The sequence below is a fragment of the Cephus cinctus genome, unplaced genomic scaffold (genome assembly GCF_000341935.2).
Source record: "Cephus cinctus unplaced genomic scaffold, Ccin1 Ccin1_scaffold0230, whole genome shotgun sequence".
Lineage (NCBI taxonomy): Eukaryota > Metazoa > Arthropoda > Insecta > Hymenoptera > Cephidae > Cephus > Cephus cinctus.
The window spans coordinates 514023-531100 of record NW_014332946.1 but is presented as its reverse complement, the minus strand read 5'-3'; the positions used below and the strand labels follow the sequence as shown (position 1 = coordinate 531100).

The following is a 17078-nucleotide window of genomic DNA, read 5'->3' as shown; positions in this document are numbered from 1 at the left end:
AAGAAGTATCTAAAAGAATATAAACAAAGACCCATATTTATTTAAATTTTCGAAATTCTAGGCCTTATCCAAATTTTAATCGCGCACAACAACGCAATCACAGAAACTAAACCACATATAGATAAAAGATAAGGAATCGTCAAATTTTTCTGGTCTAGTTTATTAATCTTTTCATTAGGCATTATCACTCGGAATAATATGTCATCCTGCCAATTAACAGTATCATTGCTGTTATCAGTACTTCGCACTCTTCTGACATGACTGGCTGGACAATTCAATGCGCAGTCATCACCATCAAGACACCCAATGACTTTGACAGTGAGAATCATCTCATCAGTTTCTTTCATATTCTCGAACATAAATGCGTGAAAAATAATATAATTTTCCAACGGCGATACTCTATGTTGTTCTCTAGATGAAATTTCTCGAATATCTGGATTGAGACAGCCATGAGAATCCAAAATCCAAAGACTATTCATTATTTTGTTTCTCTGTCTCTTCTCTACGTAATGTACAGTCACTTCACTGATTCTAGAGTATTTCCATCCTGTACACAAAATTTTACAAATTTATTCACTAAAAAAAATTGTTTCAATCAAACCTTTCAACGTACCATCGCCTTCTCGTACCAAAACACGTAGAAGGACTTCTTCACCGAGTATTACAGTTCCACCTGGTTGTATTCTAGTATCGAAAATATTGTCCGAACTGTACGTCTTTCTGTAAAGTGCCACGTCGGTCTCGAAAACATTTTTGAAACCGCCTGTAGCGATTCTCGGTGCCATTCTTGCTGCGCTAAAAATTTACGAACACCATGCATTGTCATGATTATTACGTGCGGCAGACCTTGAAGAATTTCTAGTATTGCGGCGTACTCACGTGTCTAATGTTTTTACATTAATTTGCTTGGTGTGTGACGTCACTTTTTCTTGAGTTTTACACTGAAGCGTCACGTGAAAATCATCCTTGAGCTTGAGTCCTTGTATAACCGGAAATCGTAGGCTCAAGCAATAAAATTTATCGGATTCAATGGAGCAGTCGATAACACCGCAATTCAAAAATCGATCATTTTCCAAATTAATACGATAATCGCCATTGTGCTTTGTCATTTTGCACGCATCGCTTCTAGCATTTTCAATGACAGGACGATCGTAATTCTTCACAGGACTTACGGATGCTCTGAAAAATATTTCCCGTCCAGAATTCTGACAGGACATGTCATTGACTCGTACGACAAAAGAATTTTGATTCGATTCTTCTTGAACATAACCTCCCTCTGTAGTACGTTGTCCGACTTTGGTTTTAAGAAAATTCGAATAAGTCTGAAAGCGACTAGCACGTTCTCCATTATGAAAAGGTGCCCTCAGCACAATATCCGGTACAGAAAAATTGCTCAAATCAATCCTTGTCACATTATCCACAATCATATTATCAGAAGACAATGACGTGGTAGAAGAGGAAGCAGAATTTCTTGCCCGATTATCTACGACTTCCGGTAAAAATTGAGTGGGCGATTCAGGCGGCAGATAAGTCTGCACGGTAGAACCGGGAATGGCACGCGTCCCGTTGAACCTTCGTGGAAAATTAATGAAAACAGTCTTTTCCAAATCACCCGCATTAGGCTCAATCAAATCCAATATGGCCGCCAACGAATTACCGATCATTTGATTCAACAGAACAAAGCATTGGAGTATCTGTGAATTAATATAAAAATGAGAATGAGTAATATGCTAATTTCCAAAAATCAAAATTTCTCTTCACTTACCAATAAAAAATATCCCATCTTGAATTCCACGTTGAATCGCGCCATTTCACACTGTTTTCAAAAGTAAACTGACCAACGTCTCCTCTTTGATCGCCTTTTAAAGGTAACCAGTTATCGATGAATATGCGTCAAAGAGACAGCTATCATTGTTCCCTCGGTGGTAAAAAGAGAAAAAAATGAAAAGTCCATTATTAGGTACCTCGTTTCGTGATTTGGTTGACGATCATACCACATTAGCATAAAACATCGGGCGCATCCTCCATTTTAACACTCGTCCCATTAACGAGCACTATACATTAACACCACTCCATATGAAAGATATATACGAAGTGCTTCGATCAAACATCAAATTTAGGTTAAGCAACCTTCAGATTTCAATTGAACATCATTCATGACCGACCAGGTCGCCAGATCCACCTACATTACCATACGAAAACATAATGACGTTACCAGTCGGTATTTTTATGGTAAAAAAACAGTTATCGTTTCCTCGTATAAAGTTAATAATAGAACACCTGTAATAGTAAAAAGAATAATAATATAATTAATTTTCTAGGTTAATTAACGATTACGCAATCAATTTATGCGTATATATATTACGATAATTATTTTTACGTATTACGGAAGCGTGCCTATATTATGGTGGTAATAACTGTTATCAGGTTTTATGTGTACATTTATTAATGGCTAAATTATCATAATAATAATCGTACATTTTCTTGGCTTACTATACAGTATTTCAGCTTGGAGATCCGTGAAGTATAATACACAGATCGAACGCAAAACCTGTTGGCGTTCAGGCCACCCTGGATTTGTATCCAAGTGGATTGACCTTGGAAAAGTGCACTGTGCCAGATAACTGCACTGTGCGTTCGTAGATAGGTTATCGGAATTTATCATTAAATGACTTTTTACGGAAAAATTGTTTGTACTTTTTGATAGTGAAATTCGATTAATCTAGTCAGTAACGTATGGCTGATGTCATTTGTATTACATTGTAGAAGTTACACTCCGAATACTTTACAATAAAGACATGGCTGAAGAACTGTCAAAATTGGATTTAAATCAGAAATTTTCAGTGCGCAACGAAAAAACTCATGGATATATTCCAGGACTGTCCAAAATGAAATACTCCACATGCGTGGCTAACGTAGTACAAAGTAAACCGTTATGACACACGAATTATAATTGCAAATTCGAAAATTCAAGAAGAACAGTGAATCAAAAAGAACAAGAATTTTTAAATCGCATAAAAAGTAGGTGAATCAAGGTAAAAACCCGTAAAGTACGTGTAGTCTGGTCTTACCGGAAATTCAAGGCGATCTAGCAGAGCGCAAAATTCAAATAGCTTCCTTGATTTTACACGAATTTGACTACTGCCACACGCTAATACAAATCAACAAAAAAAACTAGAAAATTACCTCTAATATTACTCATGCAAGAAGAGATAAATACCACATAGAATCGCTGTACCATGGATGTCGTTAATAAGTTCTCGCCTCAGTTCCTGTATTATCAGTAATAGCGTTCTGCTCATTAAGCTTTGCTATAGGTAAATATCAACGTCAGGCTTCGTTACCATACCGGAATATACAAGAAATACGCATTTAAGAAATCTCGATGAGAATAAAGACAATCGACAACCAATGATGCGTCACGTATATTCATAATCAAATATAATTTTTCCCAACACTCTAATCTTCTTTAGATAAACCGAATTTTTCGTATATTCTAGTTATGCGCGGGTATCGTCTCCAAAGTAGGGAGGGGATGCACAAGGTGGCGCTTCGACGTCGTTCACGCAAACTAAATACATCTACAAATTCTACAAGGCATCGCCCATTTTGGATTTAAAGGTGAACCTAACCTATTAAAAGAAGCTATGGCCCGTAAACAGGCCGATGCATGCTACCGACCAAGAACCCAGCCTCTGTTACTCGCGCACTCGCTAACGGACAATTATTATCATTAATCTTGAACTTGTAGACGGCCGAGCGAAAGGTATTCCGCGGTAGAACGGATTCCACCGACGCAGAAATCCGAGGCTTGCCTGCAGTGAATAAAAATAATATAATCGTTTTGAGGGACCCGATGGAAAAAGGTAAAAGCGCCTGCTATTCTCTTTCTTGCATCTTTTTCTTTGGCTATATTAGAGATTGCTAACAGTACAGGCAGTCAGCTAATTACAGAGACGTATCAGTGCCAGTTACGTGAAGAGATAAAGGACAACAGTACTGTATGTACAAAAAAAGGGTTCAAATCCTTTCGTCTTGTATTTGAATTTCACTTTTTTTAGTCTATATTATGTGAAAAGATTATGGGTTCTTTTTATACCTTATTCTACGTGCTACGACATTGTGGGTAACGGAAGAGCAATCTTATGCGAATGCTGGATGACGTTCTGCGTATTTGACAGTGCGATTTTCATGACAGAATGCTATCAGTCACTACGTGCTGCTAAAGAGAATTGGCAGCGATGGGAATAGATATATTGAAAACGGTTATAGGAATTTCATATAATTTATCACTTATCGATAATTATATACATATATATACCCTTTGTTGATCTTCAAGAACTATTATTATTATAGAAATAATAAGTATGATTCACTGAGAAAAACCTGTTACGCATACTACACTGATATCTATAATCAACATACATAACGATTGCATAAAAGTGCAGTTAAGCAATTAACAAAATGTAGAGGATACGACATTGACCCACAATTGTAATGACGTAAAAGTCAGTAACCGCTTAACTCATTCGTTGTTATACATATATTAGAATCGTATAACGTTCGTCGATTCGGTCAAGTACCCAGGAAAGAAGCACCGTAACATATTCGAGTACAGTTTAAAATTTTGTTCACTGATAATTACCAAAAAAAGTATATATATATATATTACTGAAAAAGTTAAAAATACCGAGCGTTCAGAAAACAAAAAAAAAGATGAAAGTCGTGCAAAGATCCAGGTGCATTCCAATATTACGATTTTAAAAAGTCGCCGTTATGCAATAATTCTTAACAATTAGTTGCAATGATATAATGAATTATTCTAATGATTTTCAATGCGTGATAACGGTGCTCCATTTTTTTTCTTTTTTTTTTGTTCAGACATTATACGTTCCGAGGGTTCGAAGCCATCGCTGGAGCGAAGAGGACGAAGCAAAGATGGTTGTTAACAGAAGCACCGGGCATGCATTAACAGTACTCTGGATGGGCCTGGTGGTTCTCTGTGCTCTCGGTTCTTTGGTTGGCTCTTCTGTCTCCCGCCTCCTGGATTATCACCCCAGGACACTGCCACTACGAGGATCCCGTCCGTAGTTGGTTTTAGCCGTTCAGTCCATCGGCAACCTTCCTGAAAATTGCATCTTTTTCAATCTATAACCAGATTTCACGTTGCACTTGTTCTCTACCGCTGTTGCACAAACGTACAGTGTTGTACTAATAGATTTTTGGTGTTAACTAAGAACAGTAATATTTTCTTGTTGAAGCATCAACGTGTTATGATGTGGAGGATTCTTGTTGCTGGAATATATATGGTATTTTAAATTGTTATCAATTTTCTTTCTTTAAATTATTGAATCACCGACAATACATTGTCGGTAGAGTTTAACTTTTTATATTGTTATCGTTATTATTATTTATAATGTTATCATGACTCCGGTGCATCTTCTATGCATTTTCCATTAATTTGCAAGGGAATAACAGTCACTTCCGTAAACGACCTGATTCGTTTTTTCTATCTTTGTTGTATGTGCATGTATGTACAATGTATCCTTATGTCGAGTCATCCTTATATACGATTGCTTTATTTCATGGTGTATTTTGTCTTCTCTGCAAATGTTGTACTGGCGTGTAAGAAGCACGTAAAATTCACGCTGGCAATTCTATGTACGTAAGAGAATAGCTTACGAGTGCATCAGAGCGTTCGCTTACACCGTTACTCAGTCCTTAGCGTTTAAGTTACTTGACGTTTGTAGTACGTGTGATGCTCTCACGATAATAATGACAGGGTACCTTTGTGACGCGTGCTGGCAAAAGCTGTGTGACTGTTAGAGCAATTATGAAGGTTATATATATATATATAGAAAGAGAGAGAGAGAGAGATAAGAAGAGGAATAAATCTGGCAACGACACGTGCCAGAGGTCTGAGGCCATTTTAATGCAAATTGTGATACCTATGTATCGATGGTTTGTACGTTGGGTTTGTTAGGATTGGATTACAAAAATAATTTAGCATAACTTTTATTTATGAGAATAAATTGAAAATCGGTTAATGATAATTGGGATTTGCTTTTTGTCGAAATCTCAACGATTTTAGGTCGCCATTGCTGTGGCGCAGGATTACGAGGTTTCCGATATTCAGTGCAGCGGTGCAGGATCAGCTGCTGATCTTTTAACGGCAAAAATACGAAGACCGGTCGGCTTCAAAGGGGCGCCGCTATTCGCTGATGATCGAGCCGCCGATCCATTAACTGATCTTCACTGTCAGATAAGACCGGATCCGAACGATCCTCAGGAAGACAATTATTTTCTGAAGGTGACCGATTTCTCGCGATGCGGTATTCTGAAGAGGAACGTAAGTCGTTTTATGTAAAATTACTTTAGAGTTTGTTGATGATTATTTTTATTAATTATATTCTTAATTAGGGATTCATACATTTGCGTGTTTGGTTTCCTGCGTTTCCTGGAGTCGTCATGCTGGCGGATCAGGAATTGATCCTCATGTGCAGACCACCTGAACCGACGCTGCTGAGACATAAGGCAGCTGGATTTGCTGGGACTTTGTGAGTGGCTGTTTCGTGCTTATTTTTTAAATTTTATTCGAGAAATATTTATTGAAAGAAAAATTGTCATTTTTAGTCCACATGGTGCCAGAGTGTCAGGGGTCGTTGAGGAGACTCCAGGGCGTTTGGAATACGAAGTGGCACTGTACCGTGAAGCAACTGGCAATGCGACAGACAGTAGTTCAAATTCACAGACAGTTGATCAAGCTGTGCCAATTGGTACGAAACTTCAGCTCAGGGCACGAATAAGTTCAGAGAGTGCTTGGGGTTATATAAAGTTACTGGAGGTCACTGTAAGTCCGGATCCTGATCAGCCTCATGCACCAGGAAGCGTGACCCTCGTCAAAGATGGTTGTAGAAATCGTGACTTTGCATCGATCATTCCTCATCAACCAGCAAGATACAGAGAGAGAAAAAATGAAGTTTTTCTTGATTTCGAAGCTTTCTTGCTTAGTTCCATGAGAGAAAGATCTACACTTTGGATTCATTCCCAGATCAAGGCTTGCATGGAGCCGCAAGACTGTCAACCAGTAAGTTTTTATTTTTATTTTGTAATATAACAATATTTTATATAATATGGATTCTTGTCTTCAACAGGATTTTTGTCTGGATCTATTTGAACCCTCGGGTCATGGCAAGAAGAAGAGGTCAACCAAAGAGGACGATGGCGGAAGTAAACATTTTTTGCCACGAGTTGAACGGCTCGTTCAGAAATACAATGATTCAACGCCATTTACAAAATTCAAAGAAAATATTGAGTACACTGTTATGATGCCTGGTGGTGAGTATTTTTGGGATTTAATTTAATTTTTTTTATAGTGGTATTGTTGGTACAATCTATGTTACAGAATTGTATGATAAAGTAGCAGCTGGCCTTGAAGGTAGCTGTGGAAATTTTCTCTACGTTGCTACCGGACTTGGGGGACTTCTGATGCTCTCAGCTTTTATAATGTGTTACTTGGCGTCGCGTCTTCATAGTATCTCTTCGTCGATTCCTCAAAATAAAAGCATTGACGAATTGGTGCGCGAACGAGCCCGGAAGTACTGCGAAGTCACACCCGGATATACGGGACGTTCTACGGTTCAATAAGTTATTGAGACTAGAACAGCCTTGTCAAGGTTGAATTTTGTAAAATTATTATTTATATACTTTTTAAATCTACAAAGGAACCTTGTACCTGTCGGCAATGCATATACATATATAACCTTGCCTACGAGTGCAGATTCTTAAATTTAAATAATTCTCGCGCAACTATCATTGGAACGAGAAGGAATCAAAGCTTCGCGAATTGCATAGTTTTATACAGGGTGTTCCGAAATTACCTGACCAACGGGATATGGCGGTGTTCGGGAGACACCACTGATCACGAAAATGACCTTCCTTTTCTCCGGAAGGTCATTGTTTTTAAATAGGAGCAGGTTAAAGTTGACCAATCAAAGCGAGGCGTCAAGAGAAACGTAGGCACCTACGAACTCTGAGTTTTCTTCCCTCGCTTTTGCTTCTCGTTGGCTTTGGGCAGGATGAAGTCAGCCGAAGACATGCCTATTGGAAACAATATACAGGGTGTTCCGAAATTACCTGACCAACGAGGTATTACGGTGTTTGGGAGGCACCACTGATCACGAAAATGACCTTTTTCTCCGGAAGATCATAGTTTTTAAATGGGAGCAGGTCAAAGTTGACCAATCAAAACGAGGTCTCAAGAGAAACGTAGGCACCTACGAACTCTGAGTTTTCTTCCCTCGCTTTTGTTTCTCGGTGGCTTGTTTCTTGTTTCCAATAGGCATGTCTTCGGCTGACTTCATCCTGCCCAAAGCCAACGAGAAGCAAAAGCGAGGGAAGAAAACTCAGAGTTCGTAGGTGCCTACGTTTCTCTTGAGACCTCGTTTTGATTGGTCAACTTTGACCTGCTCCCATTTAAAAACTATGATCTTCCGGAGAAAAAGGTCATTTTCGTGATCAGTGGTGCCTCCCAAACACCGTAATACCTCGTTGGTCAGGTAATTTCGGAACACCCTGTATATGACTTTTAACACGAGCACCAATTTATCATATTTTTTTTTTTCTCAAAGCAAGTTTCCTTCTCAGATCTGACGAATAACTGAATTTTTAAATTTGGTTTAATATTCCTTTATAGGTTATGTATAATTTAATTACTTTCACAAATATTTTATTGCTTTAAAATCTCCGAGTATTATTCTAGGGATCTTTATCGTGCGAGCATTGCTATCAAGTGACCTGATAGTCGAATACGTAGAATATATAAACTACTGTGGAAAATTATATATTTTAATCGGGATTCTCGTAATTCATACGGGTTCGGAAAATTCGGCCATGTTCGGTCAAGCTCGGCTTTCCTAGGCGTGAATCCAGACATCTCCCTTTAAAACCGTCAATTTATACCAGTTCCAATCAGTTTTAAGCTGACAACGATGCCGAATGGATGCTACGAAGAATTTACGAGCCCTACTGATGATTGTCGAGAATTCAAGAATTGGGTGGGTACAGGAAAACCTGTCACTTTTGTACATAAACACATTTTATTGTAAAGAAATTAATTAAAAGAAAAACACGATCCTCAAGAGACTCATGAATTCTCCTAAGAATCAAATTTGACCAATCGACAAGGATCATTTTAATATTTATCTAATCATAGGTAGAATCGTAGGTATAATAATTTAATATATAGATCACGATCCGTACTCGTGTATGATTAATATTTATTGAACAATAAAACGAGATTAAAGATCTCGAGCAAATTACAATTTTCTCAAAGCAAACATACAGATTTCTTTGGGGCTTTAAATTTTGTATTAATCCGGCTATTTTATTCTTATTGTCCGTTACGTGTTGCAACTAAGCACCGACCGATAGCAGTACGAAAAACGTGGGTATTATGGAATTTACAAAGAAAGAAATCACTAAAAATAAAAGTATTATCCATTTTCTATTTCTTCTCTCTTATTCTGTCAGTTCATGATTATTTAACTATCCTATACTGTCCATGTCTTTGGTATAGATTTCTGAGCACAATGCCTTAAGCACAGACATTATTTTAGTCTAAGACTTCTTTAACACTTTTTTTGATCAACAATCATGAGAAACAAAGTGCCTCAAAAAATTGATCACCTTATATATACAAGTCCCACTGTAGAAATGTCTTAAGAAAAAAAAAGAAGAAGAAGCAGTAATAATCGCTACAGAAATCCCGGCATTTTAAATAAATAAGACAGCTACCTCTAGTCAAGCATAAATTTATAGAATCTCGCGCAGCGAGGAAAAAATCATAATACCAGTCGAAGAAGTCACGACGATCAAAAGTTTCATTGCGAAAAATAACCATATTAAATTTTCAGATCATACAATTGAATGTGCCAACAGGCGCACGTGACTCCGGTAGTATTTGAAAATAGAATGATGCGTGAAAAAGTGCCAGTTTTTAACTGTGCAACAGTCACGATGTCTTTAAAATTTTGTTATTGTTTATTTTTATACACTCAATTTTGTTCTTCACGTCTACGTGCATTTATCGTTGCATAACACGAACTCCCGGTCGTTGTTTTAATCAGCAGTAGAAAGGTCCGCGTTTACGTCAGCGACGATCGTTTCGACCAAACGTCGAAGTGCCAAGCGTCGTTCTTCTATTTACAATTTTGCCACGAGAATATCGCTATCCACGTGAATATGCTATTCCAATAATTGTGACTTCCGTGATCGTGTAAACGCTTCATAAGCATCGAGCTCTTTTTTCTCCTTCTTTAAATTTCTATTCTCGTATTCCAACCTGAAATTAAAGACTATGTCAACACGCCATAGGGAAAATTTAATTTAATTCATCCCTAGATACGTAGAAGCAAACGCTTCTTAATGGCGTTTGACAATACTGCGTCTTATTAAATTACTCTCAGTAGAATTAAAGTAGAATAATTACTATACCACCATGACGAATATTTGAAACCATGCAATAGCAAAATAAAATACGTACTAAGTCATAAAAAGAAAAATTATGAAAAAATGTCATGCATTGTATCTATAACCGTATTTGAAATTTCTTTTTCCGCCTTTTGATCTACAAGCGGTATTAGTGCGTTTGCAAGAAAAAATTCAATAACTGTGTCACTGTCATTTATACAAGAATTTTAATGGAACGCGAATATTCAAAAAAGAAAGAGGACTTTCAAGCAACAAAGTAATAAAAAAAATATGTTTATTGCAAGATGAATACAAAAACCAGCCAAGTGCGACAAGTTAACGACCATTCAAGTTCGTAATGATCGAATAAAGCTCCTGGGACCTAAAGGGGCAAAATACAGTCCGACAATATTCATTAAAACGTTCGCGAGCCAGTGTTACATGAAGTAATGAAAGCAAGGACAAGTAAAATAATGCTGAGAACAAAGTGAACAAAATATTATGTATATAGTGAATGCTGTAGCAAAAAATTGATCCAACGATTTTTGTACTTGTATAATGGTTTGAATAACGCTTAAGCAAATGCAATTTGTATAAAAACGTCAAGTAAACAAATCAGTCGCATTCAGTGCGACATATTCATTTTTTTTTCTAAATCTAATACAATTTGCATTGCCAATGCGCCCGCACCATATTCCCAGACACTTCAGGGTGGATATTGATTAAAGGTCGCGCACCTATGGAGAATTATTCTCTCGACGATCTTCTCCGTAGTCATGTCGTTTCCACTGTTCAACAATTTAAATTTGTTTTGCCGCTTTGGCTCCGCATAAGGATCCGCACCATTTTCACAAGGCATTATCGACGTCTGTCCGTGGCAGACTATCGACACATTGAAATGCTCCATAAGGTCTTTAGTAACCTCATATGGCGCTCCGATCACCACCTCATTTACATACTGCAATAAAAAAACACATTTTAATGATTACTGATTAAGGTTATCAGTATGGACTCTATGAAGGGGGATTCGTAAAAGTAACACAAGCTATTTAGGCGTAAACATTTGAATTAAAAATTATATAAGCTCTGTGACTTGTGAAAAAATCATTAGGATCATATCGCAATTAATCATCCTTATTTTTATATTGAAACGGACATTACAACACGTTTGAAACTGTAATTGGACATTGACGTCAAACTATTGTAATGAAAAAAAAGGGAGAGTAAAAATGAATATAGAATTATGTATAAAAATGACTGAGCGAGGGGTCAATATGTTTTTCTCGTATATAGCAAGCTTTTGTCTTGTTTTTATTTCCACTCTCGACGCGATATGATTCAGCATTATAATCATGCGTCACATGATCATTTAAAATGCTAATCATTACATTTGAATAAATCGGCTACAAACGTATACACGTCTCCCGAGTATATTTCCACATGATATCACTTTTATGTAACGAATAATCAAATCCTACATAATGGATATACATTGAAGTTAAAATACCGTCTCACCTTGCAAGCCAGAACGCTTAATACACGTTCGTGTAGATTCATAATTGGATGATTGCCAAATTTGTATCGATTAACAGCTGGATCCGTATGTAGGCCGACTATTAAATAATCACCTTCCTTTTTGGCGACTTCAAGAAAATCTAAATGACCAACGTGGAATAAATCAAAGGCGCCGGCCACGTAAACAATTTTATCACTAGGTTGAGCACTCTTGCCGTCACTGAACTGAATGATCTTTTGTGTTGTTGGTAAAAATTTGGAACATCCTGTCCAAGGACTTCGAGCACTTCTGTCCTGGCCCATATTTGCACTTGGTTCTCTATCTATACTGTATTCACTATCGCCTTGTTTAAAGTGACCTCGAGTCATTAATAACATTCGACCCACAAGGTCAGTTGTCGAGACGCCCGCTGTTCTTTGAACTTCTCTGCAATTAATTCATTCATTGTCATTTACATAGTTATTCGTAACTGGTTTCTATCAGGATGCGTAAGGGAGGCGTATCGCTTATAAATTATCAGCCAATCTAATCTTGTGATAGAACATCGTATGATTTTAATAATCACATGGGAATGATATTTCATACTAATTTCTTATCTGACAAGTGTAGTATATGATATTGTGAGCATTGGAAAGTGGATCTCCTATTTTTAGTATGCGCCAATTATAATTGTTTAAATTGAAATCTTGAATTTTTATACGATTACAGTTATTGGTGCTTATGAGGATATAATTCTTAGTGTCCTTTTTTTTTAACTTACTTGTATCTCCCTGCTGCTTTTACTAAATGGTATGTATCAATACCATCTGCTGTCATTGTTATGTCATCTCCATGAACACAAAAATCACAGTCGTATTTGTTTAAGGTTTCTAATGTCGTTACGTAGGGTGCACCTTCCACTACTTGGTCTACCCACTTGATACCTCTTACCATTTTATACCTGAAGTTAAATAATTGATGTAAGATGTTAATTTCTATAGGGAAATTTATACTTTCATTATTTATGATCTTATGTCATATCAGTACATTATTATAAGTTAAGATATTTTAGAACCGTTATTGTTTCATGTCATATTGTTTAGGCAGACTCAGAATCCTCATGGTAACATAATGTCACGTGCCAATCAAATATTAATATATTATGTCTATCAGTTATGGCACTTTTTACAGTGATCATAAACATTCAGGAAAGTAGTTAAACAGCAATTAGTACCTTATGATTAAATTCCACATAAGAGATAAGGTATATCAGCTGATAAGTAATACTGCACAGTTTCTAGAGAATTAACAATTAACTTTGTTTGTTCAATGGATATAATTAAAGACCTATAATGCCTTCAGCAATGTCATTTTAGGATATTTTATTAAGATTTCAAAACAATTATTGTCTGAGTAATAACAAGAATTTAAAAGGCAACTTTATGTTTTACAGTATAGCTGTCTTATGTTTAACATATGAGACATGAAAACTCGAGTTATTGATTGGACTGTCTCCTACAAACTGTAAGTCCTTACACATGCATCTTTAATGAGATAATGATTCAGAAGAGGGTCAAGGTAAAGTGATTGATCACCTTAGTATTTTGATATTGGTAGCAAAAAATATTCAGTAGTTTAATAATTTGAATGTTCCTATAATGTTAATTTGTGGATTTCATGAAATGCACATCACCTTTCTTGTTCCGTAAATACAGGGGGCCCTTTGTGTTTTGTGATTTCCTCATCGGTATGAACTCCGACAACCAAATAGTCACCTAAAGCCTTGGCTTGTCTTAAGGAATTGGCATGTCCGAAATGAACCATGTCATAACTGAAAGAAAAAGCATCCTTCACTAATATGTATACATTTGTTTAAAATCTAAATTCATTACTATCTTTATTTAAATTTTAGTAGTATGAATTTCATAATAGAAATAATTATTCAAACAAGCACTTCATACATCTACTATCACTATGAATAGGCAAATGTCATTGCCTAGTACCCACAAATAGTAGAAAATAAATAACAAAATATCATAAGTGAAATTCCAAGGATATTTCGAGGTAGAATTTCAATATAATGAAAGAAAATTAGAAGCCAAGCATGAACCAGCATTTCAAAATAGTCGTACGTCAGCAAAAAGAAATAGAGTAGATAGAAACTTGCCGGTAAAAACTGTTAAGTATAAGCGTGACACAGTTATTAAGCAGGAAATAAAAATAGTCAGATAAAATGACAAACTAATTGTCATAAAACACGGCACCCTTTTCCTTATCCGAAAAAAAATTCTCACGTAACTTTAGCCAAATATTGATAAAATATTGAACACTCACCATCCGTCACACCATACTCGAACTGGTTTACGTTTATCCGTCATTGTGAATGAAAAATTGTCAGAATCCCAACAAAATTAAAATCTATGACAAGCACGCGCTTCGAATGTACACTTCACCTTTAAAAAAGTTGATATTCAGCTATTCCCAACCTTCAACAACCTTCCAATGCCTCCCAAGGCTCACTACTGCTGAATGCGCGAGTCGCATTCATGTAAAGTATCACCCCCACCACTGTGAATCATTGAGCTGATTTCAGATATGAACACTTTAGTTGAACGAATCGCAATGTCTTATACTTTTATAGGAATGTATCGTCACAAATAACAAGATAATATTCGAGATAAAAGGTATGAGTAATACATAAGTATCTGAATGAACGTGCCTTTTGAAAATATGAACAGTTATTATATAAAGTTAATGGAATTTTTATACCCACTTTATAAGGAAGCTGTGGTTTGACTTTGAAAACGTCACACCTCCTTATCTTTTCGGTAAAAGGCGTTACTGGACGTTAATTATTAGCGTTATCGATCAATTTCAATATCATGAATCATCATAATCAATAAACGATAAAGGCGCATGTGTAATCCTTTCAAAACTATTTGAAGAATATACGAAAGGACTGCTTTTATTGTGATTCAAGGAAGTAGAAACGTGTCTCTCACTTGCGTTGGTCATTGACAAAATGTAATTGATAACTTTAAGAGTGATATTAGCCTGAAGACATAACAACTCTTAAATTTATTGGAGCGTTAGAAATAACGGATGTATTATTCGTATCGAAGTAAAAGTCTAAAAGAGACCTCTGTCCATCATCGAATGCTTTCTGATAATACATTTGCCCCATGAATCGACCTTCTTCATCTTCTTCTTGACTTTCCCGGAACATTAAGATTAATTCTTATCACGTATAATAATTAACGTATTGACTGCTTTTGTAAGAAAAAAAATACGCATAGCTGAAAATCATCTGGTGATAGATATACAGGGAATTAATGGTTGAAAGTTTTATGAATTATTTAATAAATAGAAACTTATGAAACGTCGAATGATTTTTGTATTTTTTATTTTTTTTTTTTTTAATGCTACATTGTCATAATTCAATTTTCTCCGTTCAGCTTAAACTTAAATTGCAATGTATTGCGCAGTTTTAGATCTAACCTTTTACCTAGTATCTTACTCCATAAGTAAAAGGAAATATATATTTTTTCAGTGAATAAATGAATAAGACAAAGAATGCCTTTTTTTTACTTCATAAAGAAAAACTACCGATCTCGGTAATGTCTACTTTTAATTGCGCTTCGCGCTAATTTAAAATCGAAATTTCGTTTCTGTCGAGTATCGTATCTCGAAAAAAAAAAAAAAAAAAAAAAAAAAAAAAAAAAAAAAAAAAAAAAAAAAAAAAAAAAAACCAAGGAAAAGTTAGTCGCTATCGTAATGTTTCTTAAATTTCCTGTTTTTTTTTGTTCTTTTTCTTTTTGTCACATACAGACCATTCTCTCTCCCAAAAACTTTTCTCTTCTCCCTTCTACTCTCTTTTGTATTAATGTACATAGAGGAAATAGTTACAACCGCGCTAGTTAATAACCATTTTGTTGTCTATAACTGCTGCTACTGCCACCACCACTACCACCACCGCCACCACCACCGCTACTATATGCTCCGCCATTTTGTCCGTAACCTCCAGTACTGCTTGTACCAGTTCCGCTACTGTAACTGCTTTGTTGATACGGTTTACTATTATAACCACCTCCACTGGCACTACCTATAATGAAAACCGACACGTGAGTATAAAAATGTATTAATTTTATGAAAAATTGACATTTTTGCATTTCAGTCTGCATTTCGTACCACCATTGCTTCCGCCCCACTTGCTACTTCCACGATCGCCACCACCACGGTCAAACCTTCCTCCTCTATCCCCGTCGCGACCTCCACGAGATCCTCGGGAACCTCCTCCTCCACGACTTCCGGATCCTCTGGATCCGCCGCCACTGCGGCCACCGTAACGTCCTCCTAGAAGTAAGCAGAATATCAGCACCAGGTAAAATAGAAAGTTATATTACCGGTTTTTTATATATAACATGGTGAAACTAACTCTTGAAAACGCCGGGATTCCTAGACAGCTCGTAGAGCTTTGGATTAACGACCTGCTTAGCTTCCTCGAGCACCTGGATCAGGTCATTGGCCTTGTGGGAATTGCCAGGCGTAAAGAAGGCGTAGGCTGTACCCGTCCTCTGCGAACGTCCTGTACGACCGATGCGATGAACGTAGTCTTCGGAGTTAGACGGGTAGTCGAGATTAATGACAAATTTGACGTCCTCCACATCTGTGCAAAATCAATGGTCAGTCACAACATACCTGGGACTACATGTTTCTTTGTGGTTCAGTCGACTTATAAAGCAAACTGTATTTCTGAAGCGTTATTCAAAACCGGCGTTACTCGGGTGACATGCAAATAGAATTAAAAGCCGGAAATTATGAGTTTTATGAAAAACCAGCTAGAGGGTGATTCAAACACAATTATTAGATTTGATGATAATAATGAATACCAGTATCAATTCGACAAGATAGTTAAAAGGGATGATTTTCTTGGGACTGTAAATTTAAGTCTTACAAGAAAAATAAATAAAATAAAAACAAGTGAAGATTTCAGTTCAATTTGCAAAAGCACCCGTGTCACATAAGTAATTTGACCACAAAGAGCAAGCACATATTCTAATTACCTGTTTCTGCCTAGGGCTGGAAATGTAAAACGTTTTTTTTTTTTTTTTTT

General features: G+C 36.4%; 4 protein-coding genes across 11 annotated transcripts in view; 1 reads left to right on the top strand and 3 right to left on the bottom strand.

Moving 5' to 3' along the window:
- Positions 1 to 6: 6 nt before the first annotated feature.
- On the bottom strand, positions 7 to 3630 carry LOC107265660. Of its 2 annotated transcripts, XM_025082937.1 has the most exons (6): positions 2479 to 3630; positions 1965 to 2280; positions 1766 to 1859; positions 880 to 1694; positions 614 to 795; positions 7 to 547 (listed from the first exon to the last, which is right to left on the bottom strand). In XM_025082937.1, the coding sequence occupies exons 3-6, from the start codon at positions 1808 to 1810 to the stop codon at positions 42 to 44; spliced, it is 1548 nt and encodes a 515-aa protein (XP_024938705.1). In that variant the 5' UTR covers positions 1811 to 1859; positions 1965 to 2280; positions 2479 to 3630; the 3' UTR covers positions 7 to 41. The 2 variants fall into 2 exon arrangements, with proteins under 2 accessions (XP_024938705.1, XP_024938704.1); XM_025082936.1 differs by having other exon boundaries at positions 1766 to 2280; positions 3221 to 3630.
- A 1205-nt stretch (positions 3631 to 4835) lies between these two features.
- Positions 4836 to 14582, bottom strand: LOC107265664 (ethanolamine-phosphate cytidylyltransferase). Of its 6 annotated transcripts, none has more exons than XM_015735357.2 (6): positions 14300 to 14582; positions 13659 to 13796; positions 12747 to 12926; positions 11986 to 12412; positions 11208 to 11428; positions 4836 to 5125 (listed from the first exon to the last, which is right to left on the bottom strand). In XM_015735357.2, the coding sequence occupies exons 1-6, from the start codon at positions 14341 to 14343 to the stop codon at positions 5098 to 5100; spliced, it is 1038 nt and encodes a 345-aa protein (XP_015590843.1). In that variant the 5' UTR covers positions 14344 to 14582; the 3' UTR covers positions 4836 to 5097. The 6 variants fall into 6 exon arrangements, with proteins under 6 accessions (XP_015590843.1, XP_015590844.1, XP_015590842.1 ...); XM_015735358.2 differs by having other exon boundaries at positions 4836 to 5121; XM_015735356.2 differs by lacking the exon at positions 4836 to 5125 and adding an exon at positions 9259 to 10421.
- On the top strand, positions 5179 to 7979 carry LOC107265663. 2 transcript variants are annotated; one of them, XM_025082939.1, is made up of 6 exons: positions 5179 to 5309; positions 6092 to 6349; positions 6421 to 6557; positions 6634 to 7087; positions 7155 to 7338; positions 7424 to 7979. In XM_025082939.1, exons 1-6 carry the CDS (start codon positions 5274 to 5276, stop codon positions 7645 to 7647), a joined length of 1293 nt encoding a protein of 430 aa, XP_024938707.1. In that variant the 5' UTR covers positions 5179 to 5273; the 3' UTR covers positions 7648 to 7979. The 2 variants fall into 2 exon arrangements, with proteins under 2 accessions (XP_024938707.1, XP_015590838.1); XM_015735352.2 differs by having other exon boundaries at positions 7406 to 7979.
- Positions 14583 to 15351: 769 nt separating the features above from the next.
- LOC107265659 (ATP-dependent RNA helicase dbp2) overlaps positions 15352 to 17078 on the bottom strand; it is a 5575-nt gene continuing 3848 nt past the window's right edge. Inside the window, exons 4-7 of the mRNA XM_015735349.2 lie at positions 16401 to 16631; positions 16154 to 16318; positions 15714 to 16067; positions 15352 to 15670 (exon numbers count right to left, since the gene is read on the bottom strand). Coding sequence (XP_015590835.1) covers positions 15883 to 16067; positions 16154 to 16318; positions 16401 to 16631 — 581 coding nt within the window. The 3' untranslated portion in view covers positions 15352 to 15670; positions 15714 to 15882. The remainder of the gene's footprint in view (positions 15671 to 15713; positions 16068 to 16153; positions 16319 to 16400; positions 16632 to 17078) is intronic.